Raw genomic sequence first — 17,894 nt, 5'->3', positions numbered from 1 at the left:
AGAAGTCAAACATACTGGTACTGGGATCCGGTTAGTCCAGGTCCTTGGCTACACAGGACAGACAGGACCTCCCAAAGACAACTGAGCCCCAGCTGAACCTCTCAGAGCTTTTTGCAGAGAAGATTCGTCCCTGACTTTGGAAAATACTGGCCGTCTCCAAACCAAATCAGTCCTTGGGGAGGTAGGAGGACTAGGCACTCCAAAACCCAAATGGCATCGCGGGCATGACAAGAAGGTGAAGAATGCCTCTTCTGGCCTTGGGCAATGCAGGCCACATTTCCTCTCCCCTGCCTGCCTACCACCCACTGTCAAAAGGAGTTTTCTTTTCTTTCTTCTTTTTATTTATTTTTTTTGAGATAGAGTCTTGCCGTGTCATCAACACTGGAGTGTAGTAGCGTGGCCATGGCTCACTGTCTCTGCAGCCTTGACCTCCTGGGCTCAAGCAATCCTCCCAACTCAGTCTCCTGAGTAGCTGGGATTATAGGCATGTGCCACCATGCCCACCTAATTTTTGTATTTTTTGTAGAGGTGGGATTTTGCCATTTTGTCCAAGCTGGTCTCGAACACCTGGGCTCAAGTGATCCATCCACCTGCCTTAGCCTCCCAGAATGTTAAGATTACAGGCGTGAGCCACTGTGCCTAACCTTACTTACTTATTTTTTTATATGAGATAGGGTCTCACTCTTGCCCAGGCTGGAGTGCAGGGGCACGATTACGGCTCACTGCAGCCTCAACCTCCTGGGCTCAAGCAATCCTCCCACCTCAGCCTCCCAGGTAGCTAGGACCACAGGCACATGTCACCATGCCTGGCTAATTTTTTAATTTTGTTTTTTAGAGATGGGATCTCACTATGTTGCTCGGACTGGTCTCAAACCCCTGGCCTCAAGAGATCCTCCTTTCTTGGCCTCCCAAAGAGTTGGGATCACAGGCATGAGCCATCATACCCAGCCAAAAATAATTTTTTGAAACAGAGCTCACCCTGTTCAGAAATGAGGGCTAAATTACCTCTTTCTTGCTGCTTGCGGTTCTCGATGATGCCTGGTGTATCCACAAAAGTGACCCTCTCCAAAAGTTTGTGGGGAACCTCAATACCAATCAGCTTCTCCAGGAAATTCTGGCCAAACTTCTCCAGGGGTGAGAAGGAGCGGGCACTGTCAGCAGCCATGACGATGCCCTCGATGGTTTTCAACTTGGGCCCATGCATTAGGACCGTGAACTCAGAGGTGGTGGGTTCAGCGCCTGGGCATGCGGGGTGAGAGGACAGGGAATATGGGATCTCTGTGAAACAGACCTACTGAGAAGCATGTGTGTATGCTGGGTATCACACGGAGACTTTTGCCACAAGAATAGGATACCTTTACTAAGCTATTGGGGCTTTCTTTTAATTGTGGTAAAATATATGTAACACAAAATTTACTTTTTTTTTTTTTTTTTCTTGAGATGGAGTCTTGTTCTGTCACCCAGGCTGGAGTGCAGTGGCGCAATCTCAGCTCACTGCAGCCTCCATCTCCCAGGTTCAAGCAATTCTCCTGCCTCAGCCTCCCAAGTAGCTGGAATTACAGGCATGTGCCACCACACCCAGCTAATTTTTGTATTTTTAGTTAGACACAGGGTTTCACTGTGTTGGCCGGGCTGGCCTCAAACTTCTGACCTCAAATGATCTGCCCACCTTGGCCTCCCAAAGTGTTGGGATTATAGGCATGAGCCACTGCGCCCAGCCTAAATTTGCCATTTTAATCATTTGAAAGCATACAGTTCATAGCATTAAGTACATTCACACTGTTATGCAACCATCACCACTATCCATCTCCAGAACATTTTTACCTTCCCAAAATGAAAACTCTGTATCCATTGAACAGTAACTCCCCACTCACTCTTCCCCCAGCCCCTGGTTACAACCACTCTGGTGTCTCTCTGATGTTGCCTACTTTTATAGAATTGAAATCAGACAGTATTTGTCCTCTTGTCTGTCTTCTTTCCTTTAGTGTAACATCTTCATGGTTCAACTAGGTAGCAGATATGGGGTTTCTCTTCAGACTGGTCTCAAACTCCTGACCTCACGTGATCCACCCACCTCGGCCTCCCAAAGTGCTGGGATTATAGGTGTGAGCCACTGCGCTCAGCCAATTTTTTGTATTTTTAGTAGAGACAGGGTTTCACCATGTTGCCCAGGCTGGTCTCGAACTCCTGACCTCAAGTGATCCTCCCGCCTCAGCTTCCCAAAGTGCTGGGATTACAGGAATGATCCACTGCTCCTGGCCTTTTTCAGATTTTCTATTTTAACTCCTGCATGTGGCATAACTGCTCTTATTTATTTATTTTTTATTTTTTGAGACTGAGTCATGCTTTGTTGCCCAGGCCCGAGTGCCATGGCATGATCTCTGCTCACCACAACTTCTGCCTCCTGGGTTCATGCGATTCTCCTACCTCAGCCTCCCAAGTAGCTGGAGTTACAGGTACACACTACTATGCCGGGCTAATTTTTTGTATTTTTAGTAGATACGGGGTTTTACCATGTTGGCCAGGCTGCTCTTGAACTCTTCACCTAATGATCTGCCCGCCTTGGCCTCCCAAAGTGCTGGGATTACAGGCGTGAGCCACCGTGCCCGGCCTTACTTTTCTTTTCCTTTTTTTTTTTGAGACGGAGTCTTGCTCTGTCACCCAGGCTGGAGTGCAGTGGCATGGTCTCAGCTCACTGTAATCTCTGCCTCCCAGGTTCAAGCAGTTGTCATGTCTCAGCCTCCCGAGTGGCTGGGATTACAGGCACCTGTCACCACATCCCACTAATTTTTGTAATTTTTTAGTAGAGTCGGGTTTTTGCCACGTTGGCCAGGCTGGTCTTAAACTGATGGTCTCAAGTGATTCACCTGCCTTGGTTTCCCAAAGTTCTGGGATGATAGGCATGAGCCATCGTGCCTGACCAGTGATTTAACTTTTCATGGTGCTTTTACATATGACATTCAAATCCCAACAAGCACACAAGAAAACTAAGATTACCTGTATAGAGCTGATAGCGAGTGTTTTCCAGCCCAAGGAGGTAGTTTATCATGGTAGATTTACCAACACTCCACGGTCCCAGGAACAGCACCATCGGCTTGGAGGTAATCTCTCCATCTGTGGGCAACAGGAATTAGAAATGGAATGAAACCAACAAAATTTCACACGAGGGGTACGGCACCGTACTCCAAAGCCTCTGGCTGTCCAGCCAACTGAGTTGTGGGATTCTCTGTGGATCAGACGTGTGTAGCCCCCAGTGACACTTCTCTTACTACGTAAGTGCGATCACCCAGTAAAAAGACACAGAAGTCACTGTCTGGGCCTTGCCCAGATCCTTGGCACATCAGCCCACACCAGAAGAAGGATCTCAGTGAATTCAACAAATCATGACTCAGAGCTCACTCTAGGTGAGATCTCCTGGTTAAATCTGGAGGAGAAAAACTCATAGAAAAAGGAGGACAGAGTTTCCACAGGGAGAGAATCTGGTTGACAGAGGAGGATGGCCATGGGCCAGCCTGTATAACCTTGGGTGGCAGACTCAGACCCTGCCTGTCTCCAGCCTTTGCAGCTCTCCTCTCCTCCTACCTGGGGCTCCCAAGACTCCCAATACAGCCTAATCCTGGGCTCTAGAGCCAGTCTCTCTCTCTCTCTCTCTCTTTCTCTCTCTCTCTCTCTCTCTCTCCTCTTTTGTTTAGAATCAGGGTCTCTGTCGCCCAGGCTGAAATGCAGTGGTGCAGTTATGCCCCACTACAATTACCGGGCTCAAGCAATCCTCCCACTTCTGCCTCCCGCCTCCCAAGCAGTAGCTAGGACTACACCATGATGCCCAGCTAAATTTTAAATTTTTTTGTACAGCCGGGGTCTTGCTACGTTGCTCAGACTGGTCTCAAACTAAAGGGCTCAACTGATCCACCCGCCTCGGCCTCCCAAAGTGCTGGGATTACAGGTGTGAGCCACCGAGCCCAGCCCCCATCTTTTTTTTTTTTTTTTTTTAAACAGAGAGTGATGCAGTATGCTTCCTCTTCTTCATCTTGCTTTCAGATACTCTGGTCTTCCTTCTCTAAGGCTAAAGCTCCATCTTACCCGGGTGGTGTCTTATAAATGTCAGGCACACGTACAATGGCTGAAAGCAATACCATGGCCCTGCTCTATCTGTCCCTGCCTGTGAATACACAGAAGACACATCTCTGTGGATGTCAGGCCATGGCTGGGGGCCAGGAAGGGATAGGGAGGCTGAGAGGTGACAGGAATCCACAGTTACAACCACAGAGACGTCACAGTTTCTAAACACTGGCCCAGGTGATGCCAAGGAGAGCCCTGGATGTTCCCCACTCATAGAAACAAGCCACAAACAGGGCCCATTGCGGCGCTGCGGTTTCGGCTCCTCACAGCAGGGGGCACCGCTGGCCTATGCAGGAGGTGGGAGGGGAGCCTGGGACAGGTTACAAGGAAGCTGGCCAGAGACTAGGATTTAAGAGTCAAGCCCAGAAGGTGAGCACAGGGGCCAGGAAACGGGCCCTCCCTGCAGAGCACCATGCCCTGGGGATGTGGGAGCTCCTGGCCCCTGCTGCTATCCACACAAGTTTCCAAGCTTCTGGGTCTTAGGGCCCAGTGAGAAAGAAAAAACCACTGGTCTTTCTCTGTAACCTCACACCAATCTCCATGTATCCGCTGCAAAGACGGAGGGGATAACTGGCTCCTAGGCTACAAAAAACTATACAGGTAGCTGTGGAACGGAGTATTCCCTGCTTCCAGCTGTGCAATCCTGGGCAACCCAGCACGTCTCTGGGCCTGAGGTTCTCCTCTGTAGAGCAGGAAGAATACAGACCCTATGATACCCTGGCCATTGACAGCCATCCAGAGCATCAAATGAGATCATACAGAAACAGCCAGATTAACACAGGGAAACATCTGTAATATCATTCACAAAACAATAAGACACCATTGCTACATTTTTTAAAGATGAGTAGCATTTTTAAATGGCATTGCTGTTGGGAAACAAGGACTCTCATCTACTGTTACTGTGAGTACAAACTGGTATCACGGAAGGCAATTTAGCAACAACTAGCAAAATGTGTAATTCCAGTGTTCCAATTTATTTATTTATTTATTATATTTGTTTGGAGTGCACTGGTGCAATCTGTTTACTGCAATCTCTGCCTTCCGGGCTCAAATGATCCTCCTGCCTCAGCCTGCTGAGTAGCTGGGACCACAAGCGCATGCCACCACACCCAGGTATTTTTTCTGAGATGGGGTCTCACTCTGTAATCCAGGCTAGAGCTCACTGCAACCTCTACCTCCCTAGTTCAAGCAATTCTTGTGCCTCAGCCTCCCAGCCTATAGCTGGGATCATAGCCATCTACCACCATGCCCAGCTAATTTTTGTATTTTTAGCAGAGATGGGGTTTCACCATGTTGGCCAGGCTGGTCTCAAACTCCTCAAGTGATCTGCCTGCCTCAGCCTCTCAAAGTGCTGAGACTACAGGTGTGAGCCACCGTGCCCAGTCATAGGATTGTTTTTAAAAGTGCTATGGATGGCCGGGCGCGGTGGCTCAAGCCTGTAATCCCAGCACTTTGGGAGGCCGAGGCGGGTGGATCACGAGGTCAAGAGATCGAGACCATCTTGGTCAACATGGTGAAACCCCGTCTCTACTAAAAATACAAAAAATTAGCTGGGCATGGTGGCACGTGCCTGTAATCCCAGCTACTCAGGAGGCTGAGGCAGGAGAATTGCCTGAACCCAGGAGGCGGAGGTTGCAGTGAGCCGAGATTGCGCCATTGCACTCCAGCCTGGGTAACAAGAGTGAAACTCTGTCTCAAAAAAAAAAAAAAAAAAAAAAAGTGCTATGGATGGAGGACTCTGAAACTATGTATTCTAGTATTGCTCAAATAAGCAAATGCATTATAGATAATGGGAGTCAGGGTTATTACTGTTCCCAGAAAGTTACAAATATGGAAAAGGAAAAGCTAAAATTAATCCTGTGGCATTACATTGTAATTGGAGGGTTTTTATATAGATGATGGATACAGATATTGGCATATGCAGCATATAAATTGGCATATGCATTATATAAATTACAGACATGAGCCACCATGCCCAGCCAAATTTTTGGTTTTTGTTTGTTTTTTGAGATTGAGTCTTGCTCTGTTGCCCAAGCTGGAGTGCAGTGGTGTGATCTCAGCTCACTGCAACCTCTGACTCCCAGGTTCAAGTGATTCTCCTGCCTCAGCTTCCTGAGTAGCTGGGATTACAGGCACACACCACCACACCTAGCTAATTTTTGTATTTTTAGTAGAGATGGGGTTTCATCATGTTGGCCAGGCTGGTCTCGAACTCCTAACCTCTTGATCCACCCGCCTCAGGCTCCAAAGTACCAGGATTATAGGCCTGAGCCACTGCGCCTGGCCCTAATTTCTGTATTTTTTGTAGAGACAGTGTCCTACTATGTGGCCCAGGCTGATCTCAAACTCCTGGGCTCAACCATCCTCCTGCCTCAGGCTTCCAAAGTGCCAGGATTACAGGCATGAGCCACCAGGAGGGTGCTGGTTTTCCAGAGCATGGCGTGACCACCAGGAGGGTGCTGGTTTTCCAGAGCATGGCGTGACCACCAGGAGGGTGCTGGTTTTCCAGAGCATGGCGTGACCATGCAGGAGGGTGCTGGTTTTCCAGAGCATGGCGTGACCATGCAGGAGAAAAGCACACAGCCATCAGAGGGAAGGAGGGAGGTCTCCACACACACAGCCCGCATAACAGGATCCCATGTTCATACAATCAAAAAGGACATCCTTCTATGCACTCACACATGCAGAGGAAAGGCCTGGAAGTCTTCACAAGAAACTAAAACGGAGGTTTTCTCTGGGAATCGAATTAAATAAGGTGGAGATCAAGAATGGAATTTGTATTTTTTGATGCATGCTATTCTGCACTATTTGCATGTTTTGCAACAAGTGTGTCTTATTTTTATTATTTTGAAAACCAATATTGCAAAGAATCGAGGCCCAAGGGAAGCAGATGGAGAAGGGCAATAGGAGGAGTGGAAGGAATGGGCGATCAGAGGGCTCAGGCACCACCGGTGAGTAGATGGGGGGCACCTGTGGGCTCTGGAGCACAGGTGCTCCAGAGGGATCCAAATCAGCATTATCACCCTTGAAGACTCAAATATACACGACTGAAATATAAAGGCTTAAAACCAAAATGCTATCTGGTAAAGCATTGCACCCTGCTGGTGAAAGGGTAGTTCCTGTGACAGAAGTGTCATCCTTTCCAACTCCCGGGGGGAGCCCAGACCCAGAACCACAGGTCCTCGAACACATCACAAACGAGCTCCTGAACCTGTGTGGGCACCAGGGGAGTCCAGTCTGGTGAGTGGTCCAGACCCACTGACAGGCCTGCACCGTACACGTGCTCTCATGCTGTACTTGTGATCTCATGCCCTACCCGTGATCTCGCGCCCTACCCGTGATCTCGCGCCCTACCCGTGGTCTTGCGCCCTACCCGTGATCTCGTGCCCTACCTGTGATCTCATGCTGCCGGAGCTCATTGTACTTGTAGGACTGCTCCAGGGGCTTGATGGATGAGTGGTAGATCTTCCGAAGCCTCTGCAGCACCGCTGAGACAGAGAGGGCGGAGGGAAGAACATCAGGCAGGTAAGATCCAGGCAGCCTCTCCACTGTGGAGGGGTCTCACCATCCAGGGCAGCTCCAGCCCTGCTTGGTGGGGAGCAGGCGCCATCTGCAGCCTGGCAACCATGCAATGTATTTGCAGTTGGGGAGCTGGCCCACATCTCAACCCACAGAAACCTTCAAACCAAAAGGCATTCTCCTACTCACCCCCAAAGCCTCCTGAGCTGTTTGGTTATTTTATTTTTTTAGAGACAGGATCTCACTCTGTCACCCAGGGTGGAGTGCAGTGGTGTAATCATAGCTCACTGCAGCCTCTAACTCCTGGGCTCAAGCAACCCTCCCACCTCAGCCTCCCAAAGTGTTGGGATTACAGGCATAAGATACTGCAGCTAGGCATTTTTTTTTTTTTTTTTTTTTTTTGAGTTGGAGTTTCACTCTGTTGTCCAGGCTGGAGTTCGGTGGCACGACCTCAGCTCACTGCTACCTCTACCTCCCAAGTTCAAGCAATTCTCCTGCCTCAGCCTCCTGAGTAGCTGGGATTATAGGTATGCGCCACCACTCCCAGCTAATTTTTGTATTTTTAGTAGAGACAGGGTTTCACCATGTTGGTCAGGCTGGTCTCGAACTCCTGACCTCATGATCTGCCTACCTCGGCCTCCCAAAGTGCTGGGAATACAGGCGTGAACCACCACGCTGGACAGTGACCTGTTTTTTTAAAACCTCTCTCCTCCTTCCTCACCTGCATAGTGTGTCTGAAACCCTGCCTTGCCCTGCAGCCTACTACGAGCCCTTTCTTTGGTGGATGAGAATTCCATCTTTGCGGCCCACCTCTGTGTGTATTCCGAGGCATAGAAGGCAAGGAGGCCCAGCACCGAGTAGGCCTGCAGAACGGCACCCTGGCCCTGGCCTGTCACTGACCTCCCAGACACTCCTGAAAAGGGTCACATAACCCAAATGGCCTCTTTCTGGGAGGAAGAGGAGGAACCAATAGGAATGCCTGTGGGGTGGCGAGTCAGGCTAGCGAGACTCTACCCCTCAATCCACCACCCTCGAGCTGTGTGTCAGGAGCAAATTGCTGCTAGCCTGAGCTCCAGTTACGTGGCTCATTGATTAAGAGAAGAAAAACCCTGCTGCAATCCTTAGGTTTCAAAGATAAAATGATATACCACATGCAACAGCTTTATAAGCTGTCACAGAAGAAGGAGATGGGTCTGTGTTAAGTATCCTCCCCTGCACAGCAGGGGGCCACACTGGATTCACCCACACTGGCCCGCTGCTTGGACAGCCCTTCCTCGTCTCTGCCCACCTGGAGCCTCCAGCCGTGGACCCTGCTCACAGAGCCTCCTGAAGAAGGCTCCCACCTTCAGGGCTCTCCTCTTCCCCAAGGTCCCGTCTGGCCTCCGGGATAAAGCCCTGGCACGCCCTGGCTCTCCAAAGCCTCCAGGGGTCTGCCTGGCCCCTGGTAGCCTGGACGTGTCTCCCTCCCCTGGTTACCAGAGTAGTCGTCAGATGGCTTGTCCTCATTCAGCATGAGGGTCTTCTCGATGTGGGAGCGGTCCCTCAATGGGGCTTCTTCATTCGCATCCTCCGCCTCTTCTGCAGAGAGAAACAAGACAGCCAAGTGAGGGCAAAGCTAATAGCCAGCTGAGCTCTGAGCGCCGGCACTGTGGACAAGGGCTGGGCCCCAAGCAAGAGCTCAGCGGGGTCTTGCCAAGTTACACTGGACTGAGCTCTGCCTTTAGGAAGGAATTTGATAATCCACCCTATGAAGCTCCATGGGCAATGTATTCACATTTGGGGAGAGGGTCCACATCTCAACCTGCAGAAACCTTATCTATTCATTTCATATATTCAACCAATAGGCACTGAACACCTTTGCCACACCAGGCACTGAGTGTCATGCTGGGAATACAGTGGTGCCCACCACAGGCACAGCTCCTGCCCTTAGGCAGTTGCTTAGTCCAGTGGAGTCAGAGATAATCGTCTTCAAAGCAACGCTGGGGTGGCTCACACCTGTAATCCTAACACTTTAGGAGGCCGAAATGGGTGGATTACTTGAGCCCAGAAGTTTGAGATCAGCCTAGGCAAGATAGCAAGACCCCATCTTTATAAAAACACAGTTTAAGTTAGCCAGGCAGTGGCACACACCCATAGTCTCAGCTCAGGAAGCTGAGACAGGAGGATCCTCTGAGCTCAGGATGCCAAGCTGCAGTGAGCCATGATCACCTCACTGCACTCCAGCCTGGGTCACAGAGTGAGACCCTGTCTCAAAAAATTAAAACATCAAACATCTCAGGAGGCTTTGGGGGTAGGTAGATGTGGGGTGCCTGTCACAGGCTCCCAGGTATAGGGAGCTAGGATATCACAGCTGCTTCTTCCCAGGCTGCCTGCATGGAGGATTTTAGGCGATTACAAGAGGGGTGGACTCAGGCCTATGGGGCAGAAGGAGGCCAGCTCCACGAGGGGAGATGCAAAGAAGAGTCAATATGCCTCATGCAGCACCTCATGATAATGACTCTTTAAACCAGTCCCAGGTAGCCCCAGCCCCAGACCCAGAATAGGGAGCTGGCTGACTGCAGCACATACCCACCCTTATGGAGAATACCAGTCCTGATAGATAGCATATAAGTAGTATGTAGATATATAAATTGACTGGGTGTGGCAGCTCACGCCTGTAATCCCAGCACTATGGGAGACAAAGGCAGGAGGATGCTGCTTTAGGTGGGCATTTGAGAGACAATAGCAGTCACGGACTGAGTTCTCATCCCAGGATCCTGAGCCCCTCCGTCCTGGTTCTGCAACACTTCCTACAGCCTAGTCTTCAAGGGAGACTAGCCTCCCAAGGAATCACCAGGGCAGTTCCCAACCCACCCCCATCCATTCCTTGCACTTCCCTCCACCTGCCAGCCACAGGGCACCGATCACGCCACTAGCTCCTTTAGGCTGAGGCACTGGCATGTGCTACAGCACATCAGGGACCCTAAGGGGAGGTTCTGGGGAATCTGACTCAGAAGTACCGGGGCCCCTCCGGCCCCTCCAGACTGGAAGCCAGTGGCCAATGCATAGCCTGAAGGCACCTCCCTAGACCAGGACTCTGGAAAGGGACTGCTACCCTCTGCCACTTTTTCCTGTCCCTGCCTGTCTCCTACACACAAGACTTGCTGGGAGAATGCAGCTGCCCAAGGGACGGGGTTGCTCTTAGGGAAGTAATTCCTACCCTGGGCAGCAATGATGGGATTCCCCCTCCCCTGATGTCCCTCCTCAGGCTCCTCTGCCTTCAAGTCCGGAATCTCGCTGCCTGCAGGCTCTGTATTCAATTCCTCCGAGCCAGGCTGGGCCCCTCTGTCCCTCTGGCTTGAAGTTCCTGCGGCTTCCTGGGGCTCCCCGGCTTCCCGGGACTCCTGGGCTTCCTGGGGCACCCTGGCCTCCTGAGGCTCCCTGGCCTTCTGGGGCTCCTCTGCTTCCTGGGGCTCCCCGGCCTCCTTGGAGGTATGCTCTGCTTCTTCTGAGCTAGCTCCACCACCGCTGTCCTCTTCGGACTCCTCTTCGGAGGGAACGCCTCCTTCTTCCTCGCTTCCACCTCCATCACCACTTTCCTCTTCAGAGGAGGCCTCATCTGCGTCCTCCTCGGTCATCACTGGGACCTGCTTCTCAGTGTCCTCTGCCTCGGCGCTCTGGGTGCCCCCAGACTCCGCATTGGCTCCTGCAGCTGGGTTGGGCTCCCCCTGGTCCTCGGGGCCCTTCCTGGCTTGTGTGTCAATATCCAACTCAGACTCTCCCCCAACAGTCGCAACATCAGGGGCTCCCTCTGGCACTGCAGGCTTCTGGCCAGGCCCAGGGCTAACTTCGGCCTCTGTGTTCAGTGAGTGGACCCCATCACCCTCTGAGCAAGGAGAGGCTCCCTCCGCCTCCGGCTCTGCTATCCCTGCCACTGCACCCTGCACAGGGCCATCCCCTGGGACCTCCTGGGCTGCATCAGGGAGTTCACAGGCCCCAGCCTGTCCTCCTGCCTCTCCACCGGCAGCTCCCTCCATGAGGAGCCCAAGCCCAGGCTCCTCTCCTAGCCCCTCTCCAGAACTGGGCTCCGGCCGCTCCTCTTCCACAGGCCCCTCGGGCCCTCCTGGAGGGAGGGCACTTGCTGCTGGTGGGCCGTTCTTTTCGTCCCCAGGCCCTGCAGCATCCCTGTTGTCCCTTTCCCGGGGTAGAGGTGACTCTGTGGCTGAGGCATTGGAGAGGCTGGCTTCAGGATCAGAGCCCGGGCCGGCAGCAGATGCAGGGGTCTTCTTGGGGCTCTCGGACTCCCTGCCATCTGGGTAGTGGAGCAGATTCTTATCTTGAGGAGCTGTGTCTGCATACAGACCCCTTTCTTTCTCCTCTAGACTTGCATCTCCGGCAGAGAAATGATTCTCCAACAAATTGCCAACATCTTCTGTGCCACCCGATGTGGAGACTTGCAGTTCTAAATGATTAGAACATGATTGGTCAGTTTCACAGGGTTGGCACTGGCTTTTTTTCTTAAGAGTCTACATCAACCTAGTTCCCGTCTTCTGGGATGTGGTGTTGGCCTGGTGTGCAGTATTATTACTACCAACCTGGGTCTTCAGGACCACCTCGTGCGTAGCAAGCAGGTGTTATTCTGCCTCCCTCCCAAGATGTGGAAACTGTGGATCAGTAAGTTAAAGGACCAACCCGCTGTCTATCACTAAGGAAGTGATCAGCTGTGCTAACCCGAGAACCCCTGTGACCCTGGCCCTGACCTTCAGGCTTCCTGGCTTGGTCCTGATGACTGTATATGAAGGGAAACTTGGGTGAGCCCCAGTCCTTCCTCAACCTTGCTCATGGGCATATGCAGCCAGGCTCAACCTTGGGGATGCTGCCAAGATGGGACAAATGCTTGTGCATCCCACCTCATGTCAGTTCCTACAGTCATTAACCAGCATGCTTTTAATACTGCTAACAGCGAAGGAGTGAAAACAGGTGTTTGCAGGCTGGATAATCTTAGGTTACACGGCACAGTGCTTAGGGGATTACTTGTGGCTCTCAACCTTATTAAGTCACACATCTAACCCTGTCCCAGTAAGGGCAGGCATTTGCTGGCCTCCCTACCTTAGATTGGGTGCATGGCCTGAGAAGGAGATATCCAAAACAGGGCAGGCCTGGGCTTCCCAAAGGCCCCGGCCAACCCCTTCCAAGGGGATCCCTTTGTAAGGGACTGAAGCTTCACCCAGAAAGCGGAGGGCTCAGGAAGAGAGAAAAGCAGGGGCTTCATCTGTGCCAGAGACCTCTGTCAAGGGTCAAGTTTAATGTTTGGAAAATGGGGTCAGAAAAGTCAGAGCATGGTGGCTCATGCCCGTAATCCCAACACTTTGGGAGACTGAGGCGGGTGGACCACCAGAGGTCAGGGGTTTGAGACCAGCTTGGCCAACCTGGTAAAACCCCATCTCTACTAGAAATACAAAAAATTAGGCCAGGCGCCGTGGCTCACGCCTGTAATCCCAGCACTTTGGAAGGCCGAGGTGGGAGGATCATGAGGTCAAAAGATCAAGACTATCCTGACCAACACGGTGAAACCCTGTCTCTACTAAAAATACAAACAAAATTAGCCAGGCGTGGTGGCACATGTCTGTGGTCCCAGCTCCTTGGGAGGCTGAGGCAGAAGAATCACTTGTACCCAGGAGGCAGAGGTTGCAGTGAGCTAATATTGCGCCACTGCACTCCAGCCTGGTGACAGAGCAAGACTCTTTCTCAAAAAAACAAAACAAAACAAAACAAAAACAAAAAAAATTAGCCGGGCTAGGCCGGGCGCGGTGGCTCACACCTGTAATCCCAGCACTTTGGGAGGCCGAGGCAGGTGGATCACGAGGTCAAGATATCGAGACCATCCTGGTCAACACGGTGAAACCCAGTCTCTACGAAAAATACAAAAAATTAGCTGGGCATGGTGACACGTGCCTGTAATCCCAGCTACTCAGGAGGCTGAGGCAGGAGAATTGCCTGAACCCAGGAGGCGGAGGTTGCAGTGAGCCGAGATCGCGCCATTGCACTCCAGCCTGGGTAACGAGAGCGAAACTCTATCTCGGGGAAAAAAAAAAAAAAAATTAGCCAGGCGTGGTGGCACACACCTGTAATCCCAGCTACTCAGGAGACTGAGGCAGGAGAATCGCTTGTATCCAGGAGGTGGAGGTTGCAGTGAGCTGAGATCGCACAACTGCATTCTAGCCTGGCCAACAGAGCTAGACTCTGTCTCGAAAAAAAGAAAGAAAAGAAAATGGGGCAAGAGAGGGTTAAGCCCACCCCTCTGCTCCCTGCCCCCAGGCTAGGGTCTGTGTAGGGGGGACATTGCAGGCTCATGGAGATGAGGGGACCACAGGCATCCTGCCTTGGGGCAGCTGAGGCAACCTCCATTCTCCCTTGACTCTCAAGGCCTCTCTCCGAGGAAGAGCACCCCACCTGTCTGCCGAACAGACACCCCCTCTCTCAGACTACCACTTGCTACTCCCATCTCTCCCTCCCACAAAGAAAAGCAACTTCTTGGGGTACCTGTTCTCCCTCAGGGTGCCCATCCTTGATCTCCAAAAGCTGGGCAGCCTCCAGGGATCATAAGCAAGTATTTTCTCATAGTTCCAATAGACAGCCAACCTGCTGTCAAACCCAGAAAGATATGAAGCTTGGTACCTTTGATTAGGGAGGAGCCCCGTGGATTGAAGCCGACAACCTTTCCCCCAGCACTTTCATATGCATGGCCATTTAACCTTTATGACTGTCAGAAAGATTTTACGGCTGAATTAGTGAAAGTCCACACATCTCTGCTCTGCCCCAGATACGTCACCACTAAGTGGCTAATGGGTGACTGGAACCCAGAACTGCACAGTCTCTGTCCAGGCTTCCATGCCATGCTGTACTTAGTGAAGCACAGGAGACCCCTTCCTGCTGGTACCTCAGCCCCTGCCTGCAAGCACCTTCTCTCCAGACTTATGCTCCGTACTACTCTTGGCTCCTGAGCTGCAGGAACCAAATTTAATTCTGCGTTCCCAGGGCCTGGGGCCCTGCCTAACCCACAGAAAGTGCTGGAAGAGATCCACAGTTAGATTTGGGTACCAATAAGAATTCTTGGTCCCTTAGTGAGGGGCAGACAAGACAGGGAGCTGAGTGTTGCTCATTTTAATTTTCTTTCATCACCACTTACATACCTTTAAGTCCTGATTCCTTCACCTACATCTCTCTCTCTGCCTTCTACCTCTGCAGAAAAACCTGTGGTGGGAACTTGGTTTAATTCAAGGAGACTGGCTGTCCTCTGAGCAACAGGATGTGTGTAATGTATATGAGATATATCTGTATGCACACATCTGAGAGGCAGCCTGCCAGGCAATGCTTAAGCACTTTATATATAAAACAGTATCTTCATCATACTGAATTTTCTTAATCTTACTTGTTTTTATAAAATGAGTATTCTTTTTATTTTTTTTTCCTTTAGTGTCCTTACTCATAAAATGAGTATTATCCATCTTTTTTTTTTTTTTTCTCCTGCCTCAGCCTCCCGAGTAACTGCATTACAGGCGTGTGCCACCACACCTGGCTAATTTTTGTATTTTTAGTAGAGAGAGCATTTCACCATGTTGGCCAGGGTGATCTCGAACTCCTGACCTCAAGTGAACTGCCTGCCTCAGCCTCCCCAAAGTGCTGGGATTATAGACGAGAGCCACTGTGCCCAGCCTCATATCCCTGTTTTTACAGATGAGAAGACTGGACCAGAGACACTGAGGCCCTTGTCCAATGTCACATAGCTAGTAACTGGCTTGGGTCATGTGACAGTGTGGCTTCAGAGCCACAGTAACCCCTGGGAGTCTGTTAGAGATGCAGACTTTCAAGCCCCAGCCCAGACCCACTGAATCAGAATCCGAATTTTAGCAAAATGGCCGGGTGATTCATGGGCACATTATAGTCTGAGAAGTGCTTGTCTACACTGGTCTCAACCAGTGATTCTCAGCACTGGCTGCATATTGAAATCACCTGCTACTTGGCCCCATATTTCCCTTTCTCTGCGGTTTTGATTTAAATAATCCAGGGTATTGCATCAGCACCAGGATTTTTTTAAAAAAAGAAATTCTTAGGTAACACACAAAGTTCCAAACAACTGCAACCACCAAATCAAATCATCCTGACCCCAGGCTTCAGCTTCCAGGCCCTCCCCATTGTGAAGATGCCCATTGTGGGCTCCCAAGTTGGGGTGGGTCTCCTAGGGCCTGGCATTTGCCTTTGGAACAGCAGTGGTCAGGGTGTCTCCTCTGGGAATCCAGCCCTTTCCATGGGCCCCTGTTGCCCTTCAATGATGATGGTGTTGACAGTGATGATGAGGATCATGATGATGATGATAAGGGTGATGATGATGGCAATGATGACGATGGTGGTGATGACGACGGTGGTGATGATACCGAGCTGAATGAACTCTAGGTCTGATGTCCTATAACATTTCTGACATTCCCGAAAGCCCTTTTTCCCTTATAAAGGTGAGAGGGCTGCACAGTCCCAAGGTGGATGAAGACTCCAGACGTTGGGGGTTCACCATGACCATGACCTTCACACTGCTGTGTGTTTCCACTCTTGAGTCCTGGGCAAGAAGCGAGGCGTGTACATGTACATTTACATTCAAGCTCTTCCCTGGTTTTCACAATTTAGGGCCAAGCTTCCCCTGACTAAACAATTTGGAGTGAAAAGGACTGAGGATGATGGCTTCTTGCACTGTGGCCTTCCTTCCCAGGCTAAAAATAACTGCTCAAACAGAAAGTCCTTCCATGAAACAAGCTGTCCCACTGGGCCCCCAGACCTCAGTCCCTGGGCAGCAGTTGTTCCACTGGACCTGGTTCTCCTCTTGGAGGCGCAGACAGAGGTGTGGGAGCCTCCAATTACACTCACTTCAATCCTGTGACATCTCACTTCAATCCTGGGAAATTATGGCCTGTGTCTTTCCCGCCTCTCCTGCTTCTTGCCTAAGCCCCCTATTGGCCCCGGAGCACGGAGGCCACAGAGGACCCAGGACATCCTGGAGAGGTGAATCCCCAGTAAGATGAGTCTTGGTCTATCCCGGGACATGAAGTGCCGCACTGTATGTGCTGCTGCCAGGGCGGCCGCCCCAGCTCCGGCCAGGCCAGGCCCAGGACTGACGTCAGGGCACAGGAATAGCAGGCCCCAACTCTGCCCAGAGACCATGGGAAGGCCCCAGCCCCACTCACACCCAGGCCAAGCATGACACACACCAATCCTGCTTCTCCCACCAGCCTGTCTGCCAGCAGCCTTTCTCGGGGGGCCAGCCTTCCAGCGGCTCCCACCAGCCCCACAGCCTCAGGGCAGCCCCAGGGGCCCAGTCCCTCTCTCCTCTTTCCACCACCAACCAAACGCCCTGATTTTGTTTCTTAAGCTCTGATCCCGTTCCAAAGCACTTTTTTCTTTCTTTTTTTCTTTTTTGAGATCGAGTCTCACTCTGTTGCCCAGGCTGGAGTGCAATGGCATGATCCTGGCTTACTGCAATCTCCACCTCCCAGGTTCAAGTGATTCTCCTGCCTCAGCTTCCCAAGAAGCTGGGAGTACAGGTGCCCACTACCACACTCAGCTAATTTTTGTATTCTTAGTAGAGATGGTGTTTCACCAAGTTGGCCAGACTGGTCTCGAACTCCTAACCTCAGGTGATCCACCTACCTGGGCCTCCCAAAGTGCTGGGATTACAGGCATGAGCCACCGCATCCGGCCCAAAGCACTTTTACACGGACTCAGTGGACTGTGGAGTTGCCAAGGGTTCTCGTGAGTCCAACTGTAAAGCAGGAAGCTCTGGCCAGAGGCCTTCAGAGACTCACCCAAGATGAGGGCAGGGTGGGACACAGCCCAAGTCTATCACCCTTAGTCTGGAGTTCTTTCTACTCCCACGGGAGTTCACAAACCATGTCTCATGAAGTGCTAGGGTTCCACAGAAGTGACTCAGGGGTAAGGGAAGATCAAACAGCCGGGACAGCCACCCTCTTTGTCCTTCCTGCCCTCCTTGAATCTGTCTGCCCCACTGCCTACAGGGGCAAGACTGGAGGGAGACTGACAAGCCCTGCTCCTTTACTCTCCTTGTTTCTTCCCTCAAAATATTAGTATCCGCCTCGAGCCTTCTCCCCATTATTTTCTCCAACATCCTAAGACATCCTGCTTACAGCATTTTTTTTTCTTTTTCTTTTTTTGAGACAGGTCTTGCTGTCGCCCAAGCTGGAGTTCAGTGGCATGACAGCTCACTGCAGCCT

At 51.3% G+C, this 17,894-nt stretch overlaps 1 protein-coding gene across 4 annotated transcripts in view; it reads right to left on the bottom strand.

Annotated features, from left to right (window-relative positions):
• The window catches only part of SRL (sarcalumenin), a 68,396-nt gene that overhangs the window by 9,558 nt on the left and 40,944 nt on the right, over window positions 1-17,894 (bottom strand). For 2 of the 4 annotated variants that reach the window (XM_074381659.1, XM_010339132.3), the window contains exons 2-5: window positions 9,115-9,216; window positions 7,512-7,607; window positions 2,998-3,114; window positions 1,006-1,239 (exon numbers count right to left, since the gene is read on the bottom strand). In XM_074381659.1, coding sequence (XP_074237760.1) covers window positions 1,006-1,239; window positions 2,998-3,114; window positions 7,512-7,607; window positions 9,115-9,151 — 484 coding nt within the window. In that variant the 5' untranslated portion in view covers window positions 9,152-9,216. Of the gene's footprint in view, window positions 1-1,005; window positions 1,240-2,997; window positions 3,115-7,511; window positions 7,608-9,114; window positions 9,217-10,837; window positions 12,080-17,894 lie in introns of all 4 variants that reach the window. The other 2 variants (XM_010339131.3, XM_074381658.1) reach the window with 2 other exon arrangements.

Source organism: Saimiri boliviensis, chromosome 12 (genome assembly GCF_048565385.1).
Source record: "Saimiri boliviensis isolate mSaiBol1 chromosome 12, mSaiBol1.pri, whole genome shotgun sequence".
Classification (NCBI taxonomy): domain Eukaryota; kingdom Metazoa; phylum Chordata; class Mammalia; order Primates; family Cebidae; genus Saimiri; species Saimiri boliviensis.
Note: the sequence above shows the minus strand (reverse complement) of the source record. Positions and strands in the feature narration are given on the sequence as shown.